The 25782-nt window shown below is 38.0% G+C and overlaps 1 protein-coding gene across 1 annotated transcript in view; it reads right to left on the reverse strand.

The window, feature by feature from the left end:
• TRHDE (thyrotropin releasing hormone degrading enzyme) overlaps window positions 1-25782 on the reverse strand; it is a 405203-nt gene that overhangs the window by 68475 nt on the left and 310946 nt on the right. The window contains exons 11-12 of the mRNA XM_060113303.1: window positions 22906-23039; window positions 22750-22805 (exon numbers count right to left, since the gene is read on the reverse strand). Of these exons, the coding sequence (XP_059969286.1) occupies window positions 22750-22805; window positions 22906-23039 (190 nt within the window). The remainder of the gene's footprint in view (window positions 1-22749; window positions 22806-22905; window positions 23040-25782) is intronic.

Below are 25782 nucleotides of genomic sequence, written 5' to 3' on the forward strand. Positions count from 1 at the left end.
ATATGTGCGTGGGTTTATCTCTGGGCTTTCTATCCTGATCCACTGATCTATCTTTCTGTTTTTATGCCAGTACCACACTGTCTTAATTACTGTAGCTTTGTAGTATAGTCTGAAGTCAGGGAGCCTGATTCCTCCAGCTCCTTTTTTCGTTCTCAAGATTGCTTTGGCTATTCGGGGTCTTTTGTTTTTCCAAACAAATTTTGAAATTTTTTGTTCTAGTTCTGTGAAAAATGCCAGGGGTAGTTTGATAGGGATTGCATTGAATCTGTAGATTGCTTTGGGTAGTAGAGTCATTTTCACAATATTGATTCTTCCAATCCAGGAGCATGGTATATCTCTCCATCTGTTTGTATCATCTTTAATTTCTTTCATCAGTGTCTTATAATTTTCTGCATACAGGTCTTTTGTCTCCTTAGGTAGGTTTATTCCTAGATATTTTATTCTTTTTGTTGCAATGGTAAATGGGAGTGTTTTCTTGATTTCATTTTCAGATTTTTCATCATTAGTGTACAGGAATGCCAGAGATTTCTGTACATTAATTTTGTAACCTGCTACTTTACCAAATTCATTGATTAGCTCTAGTAGTTTTTCGGTAGCATCTTTAGGATTCTCTATGTATAGTATCATGTCATCTGCAAACAATGACAGCTTTACTTCTTCTTTTCCGATTTGGATTCCTTTTATTTCCTTTTCTTCTCTGATTGCTGTGGCTAAAACTTCCAAAACTACGTTGAATAAGAGTGGTGAGAGTGGGCAACCTTGTCTTGTTCCTGATCTTAGTGGAAATGGTTTCAGTTTTTCACCATTGAGGACAATGTTGGCTGTGGGTTTGTCATATATGGCCTTTATTATATTGAGGAAAGTTCCCTCTATGCCTACTTTCTGCAGGGTTTTTATCATAAATGGGTGTTGAATTTTGTCGAAAGCTTTCTCTGCATCTATTGAGATGATCATATGGTTTTTCTCCTTCAACTTGTTAATATGGTGTATCACATTGATTGATTTGCGTATATTGAAGAATCCTTGCATTCCTGGGATAAACCCCACTTGATCATGGTGTATGATCCTTTTTTTTTTTTTTTTTTTTTTTTTTTTTTTGCGGTATGCGGGCCTCTCACTGTTGTGGCCTCCCCCGTTGCGGAGCACAGGCTCCGGACGCGCAGGCTCAGCGGCCATGGCTCACGGGCCCAGCCGCTCCGCGGCATATGGGATCCTCCCAGACCGGGGCACGAACCCGTATCCCCTGCATCGGCAGGCGGACTCTCAACCACTTGCGCCACCAGGGAGGCCCATGTATGATCCTTTTAATGTGCTGTTGGATTCTGTTTGCTAGTATTTTGTTGAGGATTTTTGCATCTATGTTCATCAGTGATATTGGCCTGTAGTTTTCTTTCTTTGTGACATCCTTGCCTGGTTTTGGTATCAAGGTGATGGTGGCCTCGTAGAATGAGTTTGGGAGTGTTCCTTCCTCTGAAATTGTTTGGAAGAGTTTGAGAAGGATGGGTGTTAGCTCTTCTCTAAATGTTTGATAGAATTCGCCTGTGAAGCCATCTGGTCCTGGGCTTTTGTTTGATGGAAGATTTTTAATCACAGTTTCAATTTCAGTGCTTGTGATTGGTCTATTCATATTTTCTATTTCTTCCTGAGTCAGTCTTGGCAGGTTGTGCATTTCTAAGAATTTGTCCATTTCTTCCAGGTTGTCCATTTTATTGGCATAGAGTTGCTTGTAGTAATCTCTCATGATCTTTTGTATTTCTGCAGTGTCAGTTGTTACTTCTCCTTTTTCATTTCTAATTCTATTGATTTGAGTCTTCTCCCTTCTTTTCTTGATGAGTCTGGCTAATGGTTTGTCAATTTTGTTTATCTTCTCAAAGAACCAGCTTTTAGTTTGGTTGATCTTTGCTATCGTTTCCTTCATTTCTTTTTCATTTATTTCTGATCTGATCTTTATGATTTCTTTCCTTCTGCTAGCTTTGGGGGTTTTTTGTTCTTCTTTCTCTAATTGCTTTAGGTGCAGGGTCAGGTTGTTTACTCGAAATGTTTCCTGTTTCTTAAGGTGGGATTGTATTGCTATAAACTTCCCCCTTAGAACTGCTTTTGCTGCATCCCATAGGTTTTGGGTTGTCGTGTCTCCATTGTCATTTGTTTCTAGGTATTTTTTAATTTCCTCTCTGATTTCTTCAGTGATCACTTCGTTATTGAGTAGTGTATTGTTTAGCCTCCATGTGTTTGTATTTTTTACAGATCTTTTCCTGTAATTGATGTCTAGTCTCATAGCATTGTGGTCGGAAAAGATACTTGATACAATTTCAATTTTCTTAAATTTACCAAGGCTTGATTTGTGACCCAAGATATGATCTATCCTGGAGAATGTTCCATAAGCACTTGAGAAAAATGTGTATTCTGTTGTTTTTGGATGAAATGTCCTATAAATATCAACTAAGTCCATCTTGTTTAATGTATCATTTAAAGCTTGTGTTTCCTTATTTATTTTCATTTTGGACGATCTGTCCATTGGTGAAAGTGGGGTGTTAAAGTCCCCTACTATGATTGTGTTACTGTCGATTTCCCCTTTTATGGCTGTTAGTATTTGCCTTATGTATTGAGGTGCTCCTATGTTGGGTGCATAAATATTTACAATTGTTATATCTTCTTCTTGGATCGATCCCTTGATCATTATGTAGTGTCCTTCTTTGTCTCTTCTAATAGTCTTTATTTTAAAGTCTATTTTGTCTGATATAAGAATTGCTACTCCAGCTTTCTTTTGATTTCCATTTGCATGGAATATCTTTTTCCATCCCCTTACTTTCAATCTGTATGTGTCTTTAGGTCTGAAGTGGGTCTCTTGTAGACAGCATATATATGGGTCTTGTTTTTGTATCCATTCAGCCACTCTGTGTCTTTTGGTGGGAGCATTTAGTCCATTTACATTGAAGGTAATTATTGATATGTATGTTCCTATTCCCATTTCCTTAATTGCTTTGGGTTCGTTATTGTAGGTATATTTCTTCTGTTGTGTTTCTTGCCTAGAGAAGTTCCTTTAGCATTTGTTGTAAAGCTGGTTTGGTGGTGCTGAACTGTCTCAGCTTTTGCTTGTCTGTAAAGGTTTTAATTTCTCCATCAAATCTGAATGAGATCCTTGCTGGGTAGAGTAATCTTGGCTGCAGGTTTCTCTCCTTCATCACTTTAATTATGTCCTGCCACTCCCTTCTGGCTTGTAGAGTTTCTGCTGAGAGATCAGCTGTTAACCTGATGGGGATTCCCTTGTGTGTTATTTGTTGTTTTTCCCTTGCTGCTTTTAATATGATTTCTTTGTGTTTAATTTTTGACAGTTTGATTAATATGTGTCTTGGTGTATTTCTCCTTGGATTTATTCTGTATGGGACTCTCTGTGCCTCCTGGACTTGATTAACTATTTCCTTTCCCATATTGGGGAAGTTTTCAACTATAATCTCTTCAAATATTTTCTCAGTCCCTTTCTTTTTCTCTTCTTCTTCTGGAACCCCTATAATTCGAATGTTGGTGCGTTTAATGTTGTCCCAGAGGTCTCTGAGACTGTCCTCTGTTCTTTTCATTCTTTTTTCTTTATTTTGCTCTGCATCAGTTATTTCCACTATTTTATCTTCCACCTCACTTATCCGTTCTTCTGCCTCAGTTATTCTGCTATTGATCCCATCTAGAGTATTTTTTATTTCATGTATTGTGTTTTTAATCGATGCTTGATTCATCTTTAGTTCTTCTAGGTCCTTGTTAACTGTTTCTTGCATTTTGTCTATTCTATTTCCAAGATTTTGGATCATCTTTACCATCATTATTCTGAATTCTTTTTCAGGTAGACTGCCTATTACCTCTTCATTTGTTAGGTCTGGTAGGTTTTTATCTTGCTCCTTCACCTGCTGTGTGTTTTTCTGTCTTCTCATTTTGCTTATGTTACTGTGTTTGGGGTCTCCTTTTTGCAGGCTGCAGATTCGTAGTTCCCGTTGTTTTTCGTGTCTGACCCCAGTGGCTAAGGTTGTTTCAGTAGGTTGTATAGACTTCCTGGTGGGGGGGACTAATGCCTGTGTTCTGGTGGTTGAGGCTCGATCTTGTCTTTCTGGTGGACAGGTCCACGTCTGGTGGTGTGTTTTGGGGTGCCTATGGCCTTATTATGTTTTTAGGTAGCTTCTCTGCTAATGGGTGGGGTTGTGTTCCTGCCTTGCTAGTTGCTTGGCATAGGGTGACCAGCACTGTAGCTTGCTGGTCGTTGACTGAAGCTGGGTGCTGGTGTTGGGATGGAGATCTCTGGGAGATTTTCGCTGCTTGATATTATGTGGAGCTGGGAGGTCTCTTGTGGACCCGTGTCCTGAAGTTGGCTCTCCCACTTCAGAGGCACAGCACTGGCTCCTGGCTGCAGCACCAAGAGCCTTTCATCCACCCAGCTCAGAATAACAGGGAGAAAAAGCAGAAAGAAAGAATTAGTAGAAGAGAGAAAGAGAGAGGGAAAGAAAGGAAGAAGGGAAGAAAGGAAGGAAGGAAGGAAGAAAGAAAGAAAGGAGGGAGGGAGTGAGGAAGGATGGAAAGAAAGAAGGAAAGAAAGGAGGGAGGGAGGGGGCAATGAAAGCAAAAGGAAGAGTGAATGGAAGAAGGGAGGGAGGGAGGAAGGGAAGAAAGAAAGAAAGACAGGAGGGAGGGAGGGAGGAAGGAAAGAAAAAGAAAGTGGAAAGAAGAAGGGTGGGAGGGAGGGAGGAAAGAAAAAGAAAGAAGGAAAGGAAGAGCGGAGGGAGGGAGGGAGGAAGGCAAGGTAGGAAAAAAAGAAAGAGCAGGTAAAGTAAAATAGAATAAAGTATGAAATATAGTAGCGTTATTAAAATTAGAAAGTAATTATTGAAAAAAAAAAAAAAAACGGACCGATAGAACCCTGGGACATATGGTGGAAGCAAAGCTATACAGAGAGATTCTTACACAGAAGATTACACATACACATTCACAAAAAGAGAGCAGGGGGAAAAATCAAAAATCTTGCTCTCCAAGCCCACCTCCTCAATTTGGGATAATTCGTTGTAAAAAGAGGAAAAGGGCAAGAAGTCTGAAATCTTGCTCTCTAAGTCCACCTCCTTACTTTGGAATAATTCGTTGTAAAAAGAGGAAAAGGGGGGAAAGTCTTAAATCTTGTCGTCAAAGTCCACTTCCTCAATTTGGGATGATTCGCTGTCCATTCATGCACTCCACAGACGCAGGGCACATCAAATGGACCGTGGAGCTTTAATCCGCTGCCTCCGAGGCTGCACAGAGAGATTTCCCTGACTCTGCTCTCACAGCTCCCGGGTCTCAGCCTTGGACCTGGCCCCGCCTCTGTGCGTAGGTCGCCGGAGGGCGTCCGTTCTTCGCTCAGACAGGACGGGTTTAAAGGAGCCGCTGATTCGGGGGCTCTGGCTCACTCATGCAGAGGGGAGGGAGGGGCGCGCAGTGTGGGGCGGGCCTGCGGCGGCAGAGGCCGGCGTGACGTTGCAGCAGCCCGTGGCGCTCCGTGCGCTTTCCCGGGAAAGCCGTCCCCGGGTCTCGGGACCCCGGCAGTGGCGGGGTGCACAGGTCCCCCGGAAGGCGGGGCGGACAGTGACCCGCGCTCGCACACAGGCCCCGCGGCTGCGGCGGCGGCGGCAGGTGGCGGCGGCGGCGGGCGGCGGCGGCAGCGGGCCTCGGCGGCGGCGGCGGCGGGCGGCGGCGGCGGCGGCGGGCCGCGGTGGCGGGCCGCGGCGGCGGCGGCGGCGGGCCGCGTCGGGCGGTGGCGGCGGCGGCGGGCCGCGGCGGCGGCGGGCGGCGGCGGGCGGTGGGCGGCGGCGGGCCGCGGCGGCGGCGGGCAGCGGCGGCCCACGCCCGTCTCCGAGGTCCACGCCTTACCCGCGGCTCGCGCCTGTCTCCGGCGCTTCCCTAAGCAGCCCTTTTAATGCCCTCTCCTCGCACACCAGGAAACGAAAGTGAAAGTGAAAAAAGACTCTTGCCTCTTCAGCACCTCCAGACCCTTTCCCCGGACTCCCTCCGGGCTAGCCGTGGTGCACTAACCCCTTCAGGCTCTCTTCCTGCCGCCAGCCCCAGTCCTCTCCCTGCGCTCCGACTGAAAGCCGATACCCAAGCCTCAGCTCCCAGCCCCGCCCGCCACGGCGGCCGAGCAGACAAGCCTCTCGGGCTGGTGTGTGCCTGAGGGCACCGATCCTCTGTGCCGGAATCTCTCCGCTTTGCCCTCCACACCCCTGTTGCTGTGCTCTCCTCCGCTACTCCGAAGCTTTCCCCCTCCGCCACCTGCAGTCTCCGCCCGCGAAGGGGCTTGCAGTGTGTAGAAACCTTCCCTCCTTCACGGCTCCCTCCCACTGGTGCAGGTCCCGTCCCTATCCTATTGTCTCTGTTTATTCTTTTTTTCTTTTGCCCTACCCAGGTATGTGGGGAGTTTCTTGCCTTTTAGGGGGTCTGAGGTCTTCTGCCAGTGTTCAGTAGGTGTTCTGTAGGAGTTGTTCCACGTGTAGATGAATTTCTGATGTATCTGTGGGGAGGAAGGTGATCTCCGCGTCTTACTCTTCCGCCATCTTCCTCCGGCCCCCTTCACATTACTTTTTAAATTTAAATTTCACAAAGATGCTACCACGTTAACTTTTCCATTTTGATTTCTTCATGTTTGTCTTCCTCTTCTACGTGGATCTATTGCAGTCACTTTATTTTGAGATCTCTTTGAAGATTATCCTGAAATACCATATACTGCTAACATGTTTGAGATCTATTACCAGATAATGGTGGACACAAGTGTCATGATATTACATGTGTGATGTTACTTGTTTCCTTCTTCCAGATGTATTTCAAGGCTCACCCTAAATTCTCAAATGCCGTATCTTCCATGAAGTATTAGGAGATTGTGAGTATACCATCCAAAAGTGATCCCTCTTTCCTTAAAAACACTGTGCCCTTAAAGCACCTAACATTTATATTAGATAAACATTAAATCCTTTAGACCTTAATGCATTACACTAGATAAAATCTTCCATTAGATAATTGTGAGATTATAATCTCTCTCTAAATTCTAAGACATTTGAGAATATGCTGTTAAATTTTGTACTTCATATGTTTAATAGATGTAGTTCATTATGTTTAATATAGTGCACTGTTACAGTAGATTCCTCATAAACATTTGCTTAGTGAACAAATGAAACACATATATTTCTAACAACTATTACTTGATAAAAAATTAATTTTGTTGTGAATATTGTTTTTAAGAGATTCCTTGCTGCTGTCAACATCACAAAGCTGCATTTATCCAGATATATTTGCACCTCTTTGATCTCCTTAATTATCAAAACTACTAAATTTAATATTAACATTCAACTTTGATATTTAAAATTACATACTTCATGTTGGAAGAATTATTCTAAATTACAGTAGTATTTTTTTCTCAAAAGAAAGCTAAGAAAGAGAATGTTATAGACAAAGACAAATTAAGGTGAAAACAGTCAACAACTTCAACAAACTACATTCAGATTAAAACTTGGGTATACATTTTGTACTTCAGTACAGTGGTATGTATTTCTAATAAAATATATCCTGAATAATTTGTTTTAAATTGAGGTAAAACTAATGTAAAAACCTATCCTAGATTAACTACTTTTTTAGCCCTAAAGTCTCAACTCAATATCATATGTCTCTTGAATGTCATGACAGATCCCAGTCTGTTATGGAATGTCATATAATAACAGAAAATATTGATTGAGTGCTTATTGGACCTGGAGCTACATAGAACTTTTATTTAATTACATGATCTCATTTAATATTCAAACTAAAACTCTGATATGGATACTCTTTTTTTTTTTTTTTTTTGCGGTATGCGGGCCTCTCACTGTTGTGGCCCCTCCCTTTGCTGAGCACAGGCTCCGGACGTGCAGGCTCAGTGGCCATGGCTCACGGGCCCAGCCGCTCCGTGGCATGTGGGATCCTCCCGGACGGGGGTATGAACCCGTGTCCCCTGCATCGGCAGGTGGACTCTCAACCACTGCGCCACCAGGGAAGCCCAATGATGTGGATACTCTTTTATCCACATTTTGTAGTTGAGGAAACTAAGGCTAAAAGTCAGTAACTTGTTCAAGGCTATATTTTTTGTTGCAGCTGGGACTAATATCTATATTTAATTCCGCAGTCAATGATTTTAACCACTATAATTTTCTAAACAAAATTAGAGGAGAGCAATTATTTTTTTAAAATAATTATTTCTTAAACTTATTTTGGTCTAGAGAATAGAATAATATAAAAACGGAAATTAATAATACCAGTTTTAAAATTAGCCATGCTAGAAATACTCTCATATTATTCTTGGGAGAAATTTGCCAATATTTAAGAGCAACTTGACAATCTGTTTCAATGATTTTAACCATGGACTCAAAAATTGAAGTTCCAAAACTATATCTTAGTAAACAGCAAATAAATAATAAAACTGCATGCAGAAATATATTTGTCAGAATTATTCATAAGTGAAAGTTTGAAAACATTCTAAATTTCCAATAATATAAATATTTTAAGTTAGTTATGGTATATATAACCATAAAAAAGAATATTAGAGAGCATTTCAAAATTATTAAGATAGGGAAATAAAATGCATAAAGATTGAAAAGGAAGAAATAAAACTATAGTTATCTCCAGATGACATTACAATGTTTGTAGAAAACCTTTAAAGGAAACTATTAAATAGCTATAAGAAATAATAATGAAACTTGGCAAGGTTGCAGAACATAAGGTCAATATACAGAATTCTTATACCTCAATAATAAAACAATTCAATTTTTTTAAATGTACAAAAGACTTGAACAGATATTTCACAAAAGAAGATACAGAGATGAAAAATAAGTGCATGAAAAGATTCTCAACATCCTTGATCACTAAAGAAGTGCAAATTAAATCAATAATAATAAGATACATTCCACACACAATATAATGGCTAATGTTAAAAAGACTGGCAACACTAAGTGTCGGTGAGAATGCAAAGCAAATGAAACAGTCATGTATTGCTTGTTGGAATGCAAAGTGGTCCAGTCACTTTGGAAAACAATAGGGTAGTATCTAATAATCTTGCCAGACAACCCAGCAAGTCCACTCCTAGGTATTTATTAAGAGAAAGGGAAACATAATCACATGAAGATGTTTATGCAAATATTCATAGCAGCATTATTCATAACAGACTAAAACTGGAAGCAACCCAAATGTTTAAAAAATATAAATGTATGTTTTTTCTTGCTATTACTGCTTAATGAGTAACTATTTTCCAGGAAAACATCTGTAAGGGTCTGTATCTCTGGCGTGCAAACCTCTGCCATCCAGGAGGCTACCAAGGTGCCCCGGGGCATCTCTTGTTCCTCACCAGGTAAATAGCCATATTATAGTTCTCAATAGCTTTCTAAATAGAGTTTGTCTTAACTGCTCTCCTAACTACTTTCTCTGCTTCCACCCTGGCTTCCTCACAGTGTATTCTCAATAAAACAGCCAGAGTGATCCTACAAGAACATGTCTGACCACATTACTCTTTTGTTCAAAACCCTCCCAATGGCTTCCCCTCTCACTCTAAATAAAACCCCCAATTCTTACAATAGACTATAAGGCCTTACATGGTCAGCGCTGTTACCTCCCTCCCTAAATCATCTCATCTTGCTATACCCCTCACTCCATTAGGGCCACATCTGTCTATTTGCTTTCCCTTGGACATGCCACACACATTCTACCTCAGGGCCTTTGCATGTGCTGTTCCTCTGTCTGGAATGCTCTATTCCCAGATGGCTACCTTATTTAGCTTTGTAACATAAATAACAACTCAAATATCAAATGAAAAACAAGAGCTTCCCTGACCACGATATTTAAAATAAACTCCTTCTCTGTTAGCCTCCTCCAAACTCTCTCATTCTTTTTGCTTTTTATTTATTTACTCTGAAAGTATCACCACCTGACAAATTTTTACTTGCTTGATAAACTAACTGTAATCCTATCCACTGTAATATAAGCAGAGACTTTGGCTCTTTTATTCACTACTGTTTACTCTAGTGCCTATAATAGTGCCTGGTACATAGTAGGTGTTTACTAAATATTTGTTGAATTAATGAACTGTCACATTGTGGATAGGCCACATGGAATCACCATTTCCATCCTTATCTATGTATATATATTTTTTTCTTTCTTTTTTTTTTTTTTTTTTTTTTTTTGCGGTCCACGGGCCTCTCACCTCTGTAGCCTCTCCCGTTGCGGAGCACAAGCTCTGGACGTGCAAGCTCAGCGGCCATGGCTCACGGGCCCAGCCGCTCTGCGGCATGTGGAATCTTCCCGGACCGGGGCACGAGCCCGTGTCCCCTGCATCGGCAGGCGGACCCTCAACCACTGCGCCACCAGGGAAGCCCTATCTATGTATATTTTTAACTCCCATGTATCTTCAAATGTGCAAAGCTGTTACTATACAATTGGAAGACATTGCTGACTAACTTTGTATTACAGAACTTTCCATTTGTGAATTATTCTTACTAATGAGCATCAGAAATTGAAATAAAAACCGTCAACCCACTAAAATTACATTGACGTACTTGCTTCTCATGTTTTTCATTATTTTCATTTTGCCTGTTTGTGAAAGATGTTCTCATATCACTTATCTGTTGAGAATAAGGAGAACACACTGTTCATTTTAATGTCATGTATATATGCTTTAGAAAATGATTAACTGATCTGGAGTGAAAAATAGATATTGAATGATGACATACAAACCAGGTAAATAGCTATTGAAAGTTTTTCTTACTAGTTTCTATACATTCTATAAAGTACAGACTAACAAATAAAGAACATATGGTTCTACCTTACTCTGAATTTGGCATATTTTTGAAGTAAATAAATATTTGAAAATGTCTTCACCAACACTTGGAACTCTCTATTGTTATATGTGATAATTATTTAGTATATAATGCATGTTCATATTTTATCTCAATATCTTCCTTTTGCTAAGAAAATCAATTGAATTTATTTTAACTAAACATAGGCTATGATTCTTGACTTTTAAAATTCTGGGGACTTCCCTGGTGGTCCAGTGGTAAAGAACATGCCTTCCAATGCAGGGGACGTGGGTTCGATCCCTGGTCGGTGAACTAAGATCCCACATGCCGTGGGGCAACTAAGCCTGCGTGGAACAACTACTGAGCTCATGCGCCTCAAGAAGAGAGCCCACATGCCACAAACTACAAAGCCCACGCACCCTGGAGCCTGCACGCCACAACTGGAGAGAGAAAAAATCCACACACCACAACTAGAGGGAAGCCTGCGCACCACAACAAAGAGCCTGTGCCGCATTGAAAGATCACATACACCTCAACGAAGACCCTATATGCCACAGCCAAGACCCAACACAGCCAAAAACCCACAGAAAATAAATAAATAAAATAAATAAATATAATAAAAAATAAAATTCTGTATGACTTTTCCCATATGAAAAGCAAACATGACAAAATAATCCTTCTGAGGCCAAATATAATGATTTCCTCACAGCATGAAATAAGTATTATGGTTCTGTCTTTGTTATCCACCTACCTTTCAATCCATGTATCCATCATCTATCTAGCTGTCAACAAACTCATTAACGTTCACTATATATATAATTTATTGAAATACCCTATGTATTACTTTTGCATTTATTGAAACACAAATTTTCATATGGATTTCTGAACTCTTCACACTCTATGAAATAGCTGATAGTCTATCAATGTCAAAATTCAACAGACTGCAGTAACATTTAAAAAATGTAAATAAGGGGCTTTCCCTGGTGGCGCAGTGGTTGGGAGTCTGCCTGCTGATGCAGGGGACGCGGGTTCGCGCCCCGGTCCGGGAAGATCCCACATGCTGTGGAGTGGCTGGGCCCGTGAGCCATGGCCGCTGAGCCTGCGCGTCTGGAGCCTGTGCTCTGCAACGGGAGAGGCCACAGCAGTGAGAGGCCTGCGTACCGCAAAAAAAAAAAAAAAAAAAAAAATGTAAATAGGAAACCTGAGAAACTCTACAAAGATGGAAATTAAAAAGTGTGGTAAGTTAGGAGGCAAGGGGCTTAATTGCTCTGCATATTAACTATATTTCTATAATAAATTTAGTCTCACGATCGTTGAAACAAGGGAAGTAACATTTCCCTTGATACGGCCTAAATAAAGCCCATGATCTGCCCTCAGCTTATGCAATTAACTTCCAGTGCATTTGCACACTGGGAATGCAAAACCAAGTAATTTTCACCCGGAGTCCTTTCTATTTTGGCATTTCTGACAGCATTCCCAAGAACCCTCCACGAATTTAGAGTGTGTTTAAGTCAGCATCCACATAAAACTCTCTGATACTCAATCATTATTCTCTTCGGAGCCTATTAGCCTTACTTGAATTTGTCGCATATGGACTGCTAGAGTAACATTTTCTTTCTTATGAAAACTCTCTTTTTTCCCCTTTGGTTAGCACTACAACCTGGTGACCTGGAGAGCTGATATTGAACTTCTGTTTAATACTCACCCTAATTAGCTGAAGCAGCTGAGCAACCAGAAACCCCTGCCTCCCTCCCTTCTGAGGCTCAAATCCACTGTACTCCAGGCCATTCCACTTTAGGAAGGAAGAAGTCAATCTGCGAGTCAAATGTGGTCTGATTCTGCAGGGCCACGTGCTACTTCTTAGCTTCTGAGTTGGCCTGTACACATATCTTTAAATAACATTAAATAGGCTTTGGCACAGTTGCAACAAGTCAAGTTTTCCTAATCTGATGTTTTCTCACATCCAAAATAGTGAAGGCCTCTTCACTAGTACTCCATTTCACATAAGGGCATTTGAAGCATTCCACACAGGCTAGTTGAAATTGCATGCAATTAAGGGACAACCTCATGTATTTAAAATAATCTCCCAAGGCTTTAAGATTGCCATATAAGCAAAAGTGTGTGCTATTTCGAATTAATCACTCACCTTCATTGCACAAAATGTTGGAACTAAGTTTCCTTTCCTTTCCGCTCTTTCCCAAATCATTGTCTCTTCAAGTATAAAAATGAAATCTTCTATATTTTCATGGCAAGTAGAAACTAATGTAAAACACTTATTTTCCATTACCTTTATTCTAGTTTCCTTATCAGGATAGCATTGCTACCTCAGGTAAATAAGTTATTGAAGCCCAAAATAGATTTTCTGAGTTCTAGGAGAAAAATACGAGCAGTTCTTATAACTGGCTGATTAGTATGTTTGTTAAGAAAGCTTGCGATCAGAAAGGCCCCTAAGAATCTCTGTTCCAAAGTGGGAAAATATCATTACAAGACACCTTAAAGTAATTACTCTAGCATAAAGCCTGCATGAATACCTATATTCATGTATTCCTCATTTTAAAAATTTCTCTATAATTTATCATAATAAAAATGAAAAGAGGTTTTTTGAGATTTCTTTGAAAATTAGGCTTTGACATTAACAGACTAAATGCCAGAGGATTCATTTACTTTTCTCCACAGACTAAGTCTAAGAAAACTAAGTCTAAGAAAACTAAGTCTAACAGACTAAATGCCAGAGGATTAATTTACTTTTCTCCACAGACTAAGTCTAAGAAAACTCTTGTTTTCTTCTTTCTTATTAAGTATTTCTTGCTGAAAGAACCTATTTCCTTCCCTTCCCTTCCCTTCCCTTTTCTGCATCTTTCTAAGTTCCTGAGTCCCTCAAAGATTATCACAGAATAACTACAAAAGCTAAAGATGCCTTCTTCTCACACTTACCACTTGCTCCAGGTAGCTCTACTGTTGCTGCCTACTTGCACTGTCAATAGCTTTACAGATTACTCCAGGTTTAGATGCCAGATTAACTTGCAAGAAAATTCTGCCATGTTGTTCACCCTGGACAACTACTGAACACCTCAGGATTCAATATGCATGTGTATGGTTGATCTGTGTTAGTATGCTCATTTGGGAGCTCAGCTCGGTGCTCTGTGACGACCTAGATGGGTGGGATGGGGGGTGGGAGGGAGGTCCAAGAGGGTGGGGATATAGGTATACATATAGCTGATTAACTTCATTGTACGGCAGAAACTAACACAACATGGTAAAGCAATTTTACTCCAAGTAAAAAATAAATAAATAAAATAAACATAAAGGTGTCTCCTAATTATATGAGAAGCCTCCAGGAGATTTCCATGCTTGGGAAAATTTCTAAGACACCCAGATTTTGAGTTTTGCTCACAGCTATCAGACGGCATATCCGAAATGGTAACATATTTAATAACAAGAATAAAAAAGTGTTTTTGAAGAGTTAAAACTGAATCCTTGATGTCCTGATTGTTGAATGATCAGCTCATGACACTAGGATCCAAAGAAAGCCACTCTCACTGCTATTGAGGATACTACTCTAAGGCCTTTTAGCTCCACAGGAGCACCTGCCTGTCTAAGTCGATGCCATAAATACCTTCTGGGCCTCAAAAGCAGTGATTTTCATATTGCTGTGGGTGTCAGAATCACATGAGGTGCTTCATAGAATGCAGATTCCTAGGTAGTGGTGGGAATATGCAATTTTTAATAAAATGTCTCAGGTGTGGTGGTCCTGATGCAGGTGGTCTCTTAGCTCATACTCAAAGAAGCACCGCACCTGAATATGCAAAAGATTCCCAGCAAGCAGGAGAAGAGATAACTCAAATTCATGGAAGGAAAAACACTAAGATAATACTATCACAGTCCAAGAATCTAACATCAGAGGAATATTTAGGTCTCTGTGCTAAAAGCACATATTACAAATATCTATTCAAGTAAAGCTGATGGTATAAATGACCATTTTGGAGGAAGCTTTACCTAAATAATTTAAATTATGTGTGAACAGGTATTTCAAATTATTGGGAAGCTTAGAGAAATCCTAGAGAAATTCTTATGAAATCTCAGGCTCAGGTTTCAAAGCAATTATAAAATCAAAAGAATCATAACTTTGCGTCAAATGTGACCAGACAGTACTAACTACAATGTGAATTCTAATTTTTTAAATTTGTGAGACACTAAAGAGCATATATACACTTATTCAAACAAATTTGTACTTGCATTTGGAAATTTAGACTATTTATTCTTAAAGAAGAATGGCTTATGCAAATCTATGTAAGCTACAAACATCACCCACACTTTTGTAACTCAAGAGTGCAGGCTCTTATGAAAATGGATCAAACCTACAGCAGGATGTCGAAATATCTCTCTTCTACTTTCTACTCAGCACTCTCAGACATTAGACATTAATATTAAAACATTTTCACCTACAGAGCTGAAACACAAATTTTGCACTGGAAGGTTACAAATTTGCTTTTGATTTAATGCAGTACAATTGAAATGTCTCTAAGAAAGTTTGTCGTCCTCAAGAGCCACAGGCCTGCCCTTATGCCCCAGGAGGTTTGAGCTTCTCAGAAGTACCTGGAATGTATGGTAGCTCCCCCTAAATCCTTATCTCAAGGACAACACCTGTGACTCCACCCTAAAAAGGTTTCTCAAGATAGCTCAAAGGAACATGTTACCTCACTCTTTAACCTTGAGCAGACGGGAGTACCCCTGTATGAACAGTGTGGCTTGAAAATTCAGGAATCTACTCTAGCCTTTTACTGGGTGATCAGAAAGAAAGCTGAAGACTCCCAGCTCATTACAGTAAATGTCCTGAAAATGCTTTCAAAGTATTTTTAACATCTACTGTGACAAAGTGTTGCGTAAACTAAGACCAATTTGGAGGACTTTGGGGTATGAATTTTTAAGTAATTGCATGCAGAAACGTATAAAATGAGAGGGCTTCAAGGCTGACTTTTTTGTATATCTCAAGAGGAATGTTAGCTGATAAAGACAAATAATTAAATCCCCAGTCTCAGAGATGTGAGAAATATTGTGATCTCTTAGGGAAGGCCACCGATCTCCTGAATGAACTCATTATGAGTCACTATTCAGAGTATGGAAAGATCTGCCCTAGCGAGAAAGTCCAAAAGCATAACTACAAGCTAATTTTAAATAGCCTTTGGTCAATGGCAAAAGATTGGAAGCATATAGCTAACAATAGATCTTATTTTGCAATAAACAATTTTATCACTTTCAGGATTTCACAAGTATTTAATTGTAATCCTTTTGCACACACATTCTAGTGGTTTAACAAAAGATAAATAAGAACATAACCTACACATGGTTACTTCTCGCAAATGATTCTAATACAAACAGCTGAAGAATCATCCTTCTCTCCCTGCCCAGTGAGTACAATATAAAATCCATTTTAATCAGTATTCCCAGTATTCTATTATTAATAACTCTTATGATTCCATTATAAAACACAGCTAAGGAAGAAAAATGTTTATACTGAGATTATATAGCGCTTTCAAAAAAGAAAAAGGCAGGAATTGAGGAAAGAATTCTGAAACTAAATATCCTTTTTGAAATCAGAATTTATAAAGTGGTAGACAATGTCAGAGGGATCCAGGATTCTTAATCAGGTTTTGCATAGCCATGTTCAGGTGAAGTAAAGCAGTCCCGTTATCTCCATAACCGAGTGGGGAAATCAGGACAAAATGTCCAGTCTGCCAAGGTATTTCTCATAAAATGTTTCTAAGTCATTCCTTCTCAATGTCCCCTACAAAAGGTCAACACATTACAATTTAAACGTCCAGCCATCAACATAGGAAAAGCCACTCTTCCTCTAGCCCAGTTCAAGATGAAGTCGCTTTTTAGGTACATAATGCTCCTATTTTCTGCAATGAGCAAAGAAGTAATGAACACATGTTTGGCAGGGGAAACTTTAAACAAGGTAAAAGAGAGCCATCCAGAAGACACAGAACCTCTAATAAAAACTACGATAGAGGAAGTCTCACAAGGAGCAGATTAGTACCAATCAGTGTGCAAACGTTGTTAAGGCAGTTTTAACAATGCTGTTATCAGTCCTGAAACTAAGGCCCAGAAACAAAAACAATGCATGAGGGTAGGTTTGAGGCATTCTCATAGTCTGCTTCTTCATGAGCCATTATATTTTCATTGGCTCACATACTGAATTTCCAGTTTTCCTAACATATCGCAGATTTATAAACTCAGAAACAAGTTGATAAAAATGTATTTATTAATTTTTTAACTTATACAGTCTTCAAAAATGTATTAACTACTACTGATGACAGCTCACCAGTACTTAGAGCACTTCTAAGTGTGACATTCATAATCTCCAGGTACAAGTGCTTGTGCTTATTGTTAATAAAACACTAATACTTTAAAGGATATAACTGCTATCTTATTTCTTAACAAAATTTGCAAACTAAGTCGTAAGATTCTGCCCTAGTTAGGCTTTTTTATGTGATTGGGTCCTTAATGGAATAGCCTATAACAGAATTTTTAAAATATGCTACGCAAGCTAAAAATATATGTTATGACATTAATAATGCAATAATCTGGCATGTGTTCTACAATACATAATTGAATTTTCCAGGAAACTGGTGACTAAATAAATAAATCAATGCAGTAATTGCCCAGGGCAAAGGTGGTGATGATGATGGTGATGATGATGATGATTTATCTCTGGAACTCTTGGGTATGAACAAATGTTCCAAACAATTTTCATGTATTTTGACTATTTTCAAACAAAATACCACATAGGTCCACAATCCAGCTCTACACACTTTTATAGCTTTTTAAAATCATACTCAGAGTATGTTAATGATTTTAAATATCCAAATCCAGTGAATATTATACTTCCTAAAGCGCATCTTCCAAATTTCCAGTTTCTACTACATATTAAGCTAATAAATAACTTCAATAAGAGTTCTTACGTTATCAAGCTGCCAATTCCACTCCTTCTCAAATCTATGTTTTAATCAATTTGTTGCATGAGCATCACTGTGGTAACAGTTTTCTTGCCCTAAATCCATCCTCTAGTTTACACTTTTTCCTGCTCTCATTTTATTACTTTTTGTTTGCGGTACATGGGCCTCTCACTGTTGTGGCCTCTCCCGTTGTGGAGCACAGGCTGCGGATGCACAGGCTTAGGGGCCATGGCTCACGGGCCCAGTCGCTCCGCGGCATGTGGGATCTTCCCGGACCGGGTCACGAACCTGTGTCCCCTGCATCGGCAGGTGGACTCTCAACCACTGCGCCACCAGGGAAGCCCTTTATTACTTTTAAAACTTTAGCAGATTTCCATAGCAAACTTTCATTTTTCTGATGGTATTTCCTATATGATATCCTCCAGACCACATTAATTCTTTATATTACAACATTTGCATATTTTATTCATCGTATTGACATACTGAATATAGTTAGTTGTCTACAGTGTATTGTCCCTGCTAGACCATGAAATCATTGAAAACAAGAAATGCATCTTGTTCATTTTTATATCTCTCAATCTAGCAATGCTTCATCAAAACAAAAACCAACAACAAACATGAACACCCAACAAAAAATATCTAGGCATTTAGTCACTAACTTCAAAGTTCAAGTCATAACTCAATGATATTTGCGAGGCAATTGATTAATTCCTTACACACAAGTAATGAAAATTAGAACATCTAAGTGCAGAAGCAGTGTCATTTCCTATAGAAGCGTATACCATAAAAAATGAGGAAATAATATGACATTTCCAGAACCAATGTAAATAAAGCTATAGAGCTTGACTTAGGGACCTAAAAAAATGGGGAGAAACAACATGTTTTGATATTGGAAAGTTCACATTTGAAAATATGTTAATTCTTTAAAAATTAACTTATAAATCCAATCTATGCATATTCAGTCAAAACTGCAGCAGGATTTTTAATGGGCTTTGTCAAACTGATTTAAAAATCTATACTTAAGAGAAAACACGTAAGATTTTGAACAAGAACAAGAGAAAATGTTGTCAACCACAACATACTATAAAGCTAATCAGAGCAACATGGTACTAGTGCCAAAAAGAACAGAGACCAGTTAAACAGAATTGAATCAGTTCCCTAAAATATAATCATTTGCATTAAGATAAAGATATCATTTCAAATCTATGAATAAGAAAGTCCTTTAAACAAATAGGATTAAATAATTGGTTATAAATATATTAATGTTAAAGAAAATTAGACCACTCTTCCATTCTATACATAAAAACTAATTAGAGAAGGAAGCGTGAGGAGATGTAAAAACAAAAGAGCTTTCAAATAAAAAATGGAATATTTTCAAAATGTTCATATAGAGAAGGTCTTCTGTGGAAGTCAGAACCAAAGAAACAGAAAGCTACAAAAGGAATGATTTAACATATAAATTAAAAGCCTTTGAGGTGATGAAATACACCACAAAGTATAAAAAAAAATGACATAGTGTTGAGAGAAAATACTGTAAAACTGTTTTCTACAAAAAGGAGTAAAATCCAAAAAAATCCAAAATATATAGGAAAAGGGTAGGAAAAATACCTCACCTATCTTCTATTAGGCTTTTGTTTTTCCTTAAACCAGGTAACAATTCACAGAAGAAAACAAAATACACATGGCAGATGTATATGAAAAGATGCACAAGTTAATTCAACTAGTTCTGTAACAGCTTCAAAAAAATTATTTTTGCTGCCATACTGTCAAAAATGTAAAAGATGTATATACTCTTTATTATCATGAAGGGTTTGGGGGCATTGGGTCCTCTCGTATGTGGTTGATGAAGGGTTCTACTGGGAAACCCTTTGGAATACAATTTGTAATATTTATCAAAAATCTTATACTCTTTAAACCAAAAATTCCTCTTTCAGGAATCAATCCTATAAAAATATGTATATGTACAACAAAAGACTGTTCAAGAACACTCAGTGCAGTCTTGATTATAATAATGAAAATTTAGTAACAGTGGAATAAAGCTCCTCAGATTTATTTTTATAAATGAGTAGAAAACAGAATGTATTTCTGTTCATGTAAAATAAATTAAACTGTTTGGAAATGTTTAAAAATGGCTGGATTTATATACATCAAATATTAATTTTATCTGTGAAGAGGGAGGGTAAGAGCTATAGGATGTCATGGAAGGAGTGAAAGAAAATTTTCACATTGTTATCTCTCTTGTTTTAATCACTACAACTAGAATGCATTCATGTGGTTTTTATATATTTAAAAAACAACCATAGGGCTTCCCTGGTGGTGCAGTGGTTGAGAGTCCGCCTGCCGATGCAGGGGACACGGGTTCGTGCCCCGGTCCGGGAAGGTCCCACATGCCGCAGAGCAGCTGGGCCCGTGAGCCATGGCCGCTGAGCCTGCGTGTCCGGAGCCTCTGCTCCGCAACAGGAGAGGCCACAACAGTGAGAGGCCCGCGTACCGCAAAAAAAGAAAAAAAAAAAGAAACATAAAAAATACCTAGAATATGTGTACTTAATTGCACAAAAAGATAGTGGGCCTGAAAGTTTATAGTTTGAATAATTAATAGCTAATTAGCAATTCATTCAACAAATATATATTGGTATAATCCTGTACCAAAGATTAAGTTAGGCAGTAGTAATACAAGGATGAGACAAAGCCCTACCCTCAAGATCACCCAAAAATCACAGGGACCCAGAAAAGTAGTTGAACTATAAGGTGACAACTGCTAAAGTACAGATCCACAGGATGTCACCTTATTCTTTCTGGGAAGGACAGATATGTTTCAGGTAAGGTTGTGCAAGTGAAATTTTATTTTTAAGTGAATAGCAATATTCCCAACAGACAAGGGGAGTGGGAAGAAATTTCATATAATGGGCAGTCACCCTGACCTGAGGTCATAAGCGCTGCTGTGCTACTATCTGCAGTTGAATGTCACCCCTCCACCCCTCACTTAAAACCTGTGCACCCTGAGCTAAGAGACTTAACCCCTCTCAACCTCCATGACTCAGCTATAACATGGCTGCAGTAACCACACCCACTCCATGGGTTTACTGAGAAGACTGAACAAAATCATTCATAAAAGCCTCAGTACAGTACCTGGAACATACATATTGATAAATATTTGCTACTCTTCTGTTTGTTATCTATAAAGAAGCCAAAAGGAGCATGGTGTGTTCAGGAAACTGAAAGAAGACTGACACAGGTTGGTAGCAAAACTTTGGAACATTTACTAGAATACACTGAAATGTGAATAACCCTTAACTCCAGTGACTGCAGGGTGTTTCCAAGTAAATGCAGAATAAATCTAATCTTGTGTTTATTTACCTCCATGCTAACAGAAAAATTATCTCACGATCAATAGAACAAATTTCAATATATATTCAAGGAGATCTGCACATTCCCCTGGTAAATTTGTATAAATGATAATGAAATTGTTTACTTCAAATGTTTAAGGCTTCCAAAATTGTTATTGAAAGCAATGTTCTGTATTAGACAACAAGGAATTTAATTTTGGAAAAAAAAATCATCTACTAAAATTGAAATATTTCATTAAAAAATAGCTTCTATCATTTAATGAAGATGAGTCAAAGATCTTTTCAATTTCCATCTTTCCATCTGCCCTCTCTCTTTAGGATATCATTACTTGTTTGCTTTCTCACCATCATTTCAAACACGTAAGGATTCACATGAACTACCATTTCAAATCCCCTCAATCGTCCTATATTACCTGGCTCTTCTATTACTGCATATATATGAAGCCCTGGCCCTGTCAATTACTAGCTATGTGACTTTAGGTAAGTTACTTGACTTCTCTGACTCTCAGTCTCCTCATCTATATAATGGGAATAATAATAATAATACAGAACTGCTTATCTCATAAGGTTGTTGTGAAAATTATACAAATTACTGTATGTAAAACAGAACAGTGCCTGGAAATTTATGTGTTTAATTAACTGGTAATATTAGTTCTCTTCTAGTTCCCTAACCTTTCCTTGTGGAACTCTTAACATAGCTCTCTTTTGCTTGCTTCTCTCTCAGGGCAATGTTACATTAAGTACACTCTCTTACTGGCTTTCTGAACTCTCTAAACTTCTATGTCAAAATAATCTTCATGTTATATCTAATGCTTTCTTCAAAGTCTTCATATCTTACTTAATCTTTATCTCCACATATGACTATCTTGTCAGGCTTTCCTCCACCTCTATCATTTCTAAATTTTTGTCTCATAATATCAGATTATTAAAATTTAAACTATACTTGATGTGAACAATACAAAATATTAAAAGGACTGAGTTATTTTACTATTTAGCCTCAAAATTGAGTAAAATAGCTTGGGTTTACAATCAACATTACTTTAAAGGAATAGCTATTTAATGACTATTCAAAAGAATAACTGATTTTTAACATTATAAATCTAACTATGAAAATAACACAAATATTACTATAACTAGTACTATAACTTCTGCTACAAGATTGATATATATTTTTTCCAGAACAGCTTTAACCAGTAGAATATTTATTTCTGTCTTGCAGCACAAGATTTTCATAATGAATCACATTAAAAAATACAATTAAAAAAAGATATACTAGTATATGTCATGAAAAAAAATGCTGATGCTTCAAGGTACTTTACATCAAAAATTAAATATGGCACAATGGTCATTTTGTAGAGTTCATTAATGAAATTGTAAAGAGAGTATTAATCTTGAGTGTTAAATTGAACTTGTGGTGAAAATTGATCAAGCTTCTCCTGACTCAGAAATACCCCATGGCTACTATTGATCAAGAGTTTGGGACACTGATTATAATTCATATCCAAACACAAAGGGTGTGAGACAGAAATTATTTTTAAAAGATTTCTTATTCAAAACATATACACTATTTAGCTTAATAGAGGAAGTCTTAAGGGCATTAGTTTTGTTGTGGAGAGCCACAGGAAAACGTACCTGGCTAGGCTGAAGGCATCGTCGATCAAACCTGCTCGGTTACTGACAGAGAGAACCTATGAGGTCAACCAAAAAAAAAAAAATGGAATCACTTAGGATTAAAATGGCAGATGTTCATATGTCAAAACAGATCTTTGATGAGTAAATCCAATTTACCTCATGGTTCCTGATTAATTGATCAATTAATAATCTCCAGTTCCTTAAATCATAGTTGACTCTAAAATAGCCAGTTTGATTGATGTTCCCCAGTAACCAGCTTCCTTTGTGCAAAGAAGTTATTCTGTGGTGTTCTGAAAACAGCATTTTAGGGAGTAAGAGAGATTTGCAATTTTAAGGGTTAAAATAGAATGAAGTATGTTTTCTTAATACCAGATATCACAGTACCAATAATTAAAAGAGGACACCATCCTAAATACCTAATTGAAATCTACTCTTTAGTCAATTAATCACTATAGCTAGAATTTGCTAGAAAACCTTTAGTAGCTTACTCATTATTACCCTTGACAAAACCCTGTTATGTATATATAATTTTCTTTCTCAAGATAAATGTAACCAAGAAATCTACTACTGTATTCATGTGGCTTCCAGTTACATTGTATATGTATCTGTGGAAAAGGCTTCAGTTGCACATTCTACTTATTTTATTCAGCAAGAAAGTGATTAAAATAATAGGGCCCATTTATTTGAAAGTCACTGTTATTTCTTACCCTTTTCCTTGTGCTTTCTTGGATGTGCTAATAAATAACAGACTTTCCAGCATCATCAATAATGTTGGAAAAAGGAACCTCATTTATTTAAGTCTCTAGTATTTCTACATATAATTAGAAAAAAGATAATAAATTCTGCTTATTGGAATCACTTTGGAAAATGGTAACTTGATTATATTCACTGGTTAATTCAATTAAAGGAAGCCAGTAAAAGCAATCTTATAACTTATATATTTAACCCCTTCAAATATGATATAGACAGAGAACTCATTCACTTTTAATGGCAGCCTTTATTGACTTCCCAGAACCATAGTTTACAATTCTAATTATTTTGTTGCTGCTGCCTTCAGGACTCATGCTTCATAGAAGTTGCATAATGTATGAAGTTTACTTAAAATTCATATTTTATACACACACACACACACACACACACACACACACACAGGTCTATCTAATTTCCACAGTGACTCAAAACCACAAAATGCATCATGGAAACCATTCATGTCAGTTCTGAGGAAGAGGCATAACCTCTAATTCTCACTCTATTATCCAGGTTTTTACACATCAGACAACAAAACAAATTTTATTTTTACTTTTCTTAAGTGTTGAATTTACAGAGTACTTTCTCTTAAGTAAAAGTCATACAAAAAGAGGTTATACCACAAAAATTAATGAATGAATGTTAAAGATCATTAATTGTTCACGTCTAGAATGGGGTGGGCTAATGTAACCAATGCATGTTACATATTATCAACTTTCAGAAATACAGTAAAAAATACTTAAGCATAAATTTATAGTAAACATAAAAATCTAATCTTTAATGTTTCAAAGAGCACTGCAACTTCTTGACACCTTTATTAACAGTATGTATTAGAACAGATGAAGAAATGAGGCTCAGGCAGGTTAATTGAATTGTCTGAAACGGTGCATCTCAAGTATCCTGACTTCCATGCCCTTTTTACCACGCATTCTCTGTTGATACAAGATGGTATAACGTTTTTATTGTATATGATACAAAGAAAGGCAGGCATCTATTGTTTTTTAGTATTCTATTATTAAATTAATAACTAAAACTTGAAGGTTATTACTGTTCATGAATATTTTTACACCTTTGTTATAAATGAAACCTTTGGAGAAATGATTCCCTAAAAGGTTTTCTAATACATTTTTAAATACCTTTTTCTTTCTACTTAATTATATCTCTAAAATGTTCCTCATATTAACTAACAGAAAGCAATGAATTTTAAAGAGATCTTTTTCAATAGCCTAATGAGGTACAGTATGTGATGAGTACCATAATAAAAAGTATGGAAATTATATTTCAAGTGTTCATAATAACAATTAAAATTTATATTTAGAATATATCCAAAATGGCACAAGACTTAAATTATATCAAGGCACAAAGTAGTGGTCATTTTATAGTATTTTATATCTTTATATTTTATCTATCCTTTTGGAATAAAAAGAGAAAGCATATCAGATCTTTCTACTAAATGTTGGCTGGTTGCAGAACAATCAGAATTTAAAACACATAAAAAAGTGAACCAGGGTAACAAGGGTAACAGTGTGAAACAAATTCAGGTATAATAGCACATACTAGTTTTCTCACTGGACTCTTGCAAGAATCAAATTAGATAATGCTCTGTAGAGATTATAGAGAACCATTCCTGTGTATCCAGTGGCAAAGTGTCAAAACTGACAGATCTGCAAAGTAACCTACCAAAGTATTAAAATCTTGTGTGTGTGTGTGTGTGTGTGTGTGTGTGTGTGTGTGTGTGTTGTAAATAAACTTAGAAAAGAAAATCAAGCTCCTAAGACACTTTCGGCAAGTTATTTCTCAAGGCTTAATTTTCTCATTTGTAAAGAGGGGACTAAAAACAATGCTCTCTTTAAAGGCTTGTAACTTTCATATGAACCAATATTTAAGGAAAGCGTTATAACATTATGCCGTTTTTAATGTTTACTTCGAATTTGCAGCATCAATTTCCCTTTTAAGTCTTTTCTTTCCTAACATTTTTTTAAAAAAATGTCTGGAGCTCGTTCAGGTGGTGCTCTGAATCCCCTCTCCTCTCGCACCCAGAAACAATGGTCTCTTGCCGCTTCGGCAGCTCTAGACTTTTTCCCGGACTCCCTCCCGGCTAGCTGTGGCGCACTAGCCCCTTCAGGCTGTGTTCACGCCGCCAACCCCAGTCCTCCCCCTGGGATCTGACCGAAGCCTGAGCCTCAGCTCCCAGCCCCCGTGTGCCCCGGCGGGTGAGTAGACAAGCCTCTCGGGCTGGTGAGTGTGGGTCGGCACTGATCCTCTGTATCTCTCTGCTTTGCCCTC

The sequence above is a fragment of the Mesoplodon densirostris genome, chromosome 11 (assembly GCF_025265405.1).
Source record: "Mesoplodon densirostris isolate mMesDen1 chromosome 11, mMesDen1 primary haplotype, whole genome shotgun sequence".
NCBI classification, from domain to species: Eukaryota; Metazoa; Chordata; class Mammalia; order Artiodactyla; family Ziphiidae; genus Mesoplodon; species Mesoplodon densirostris.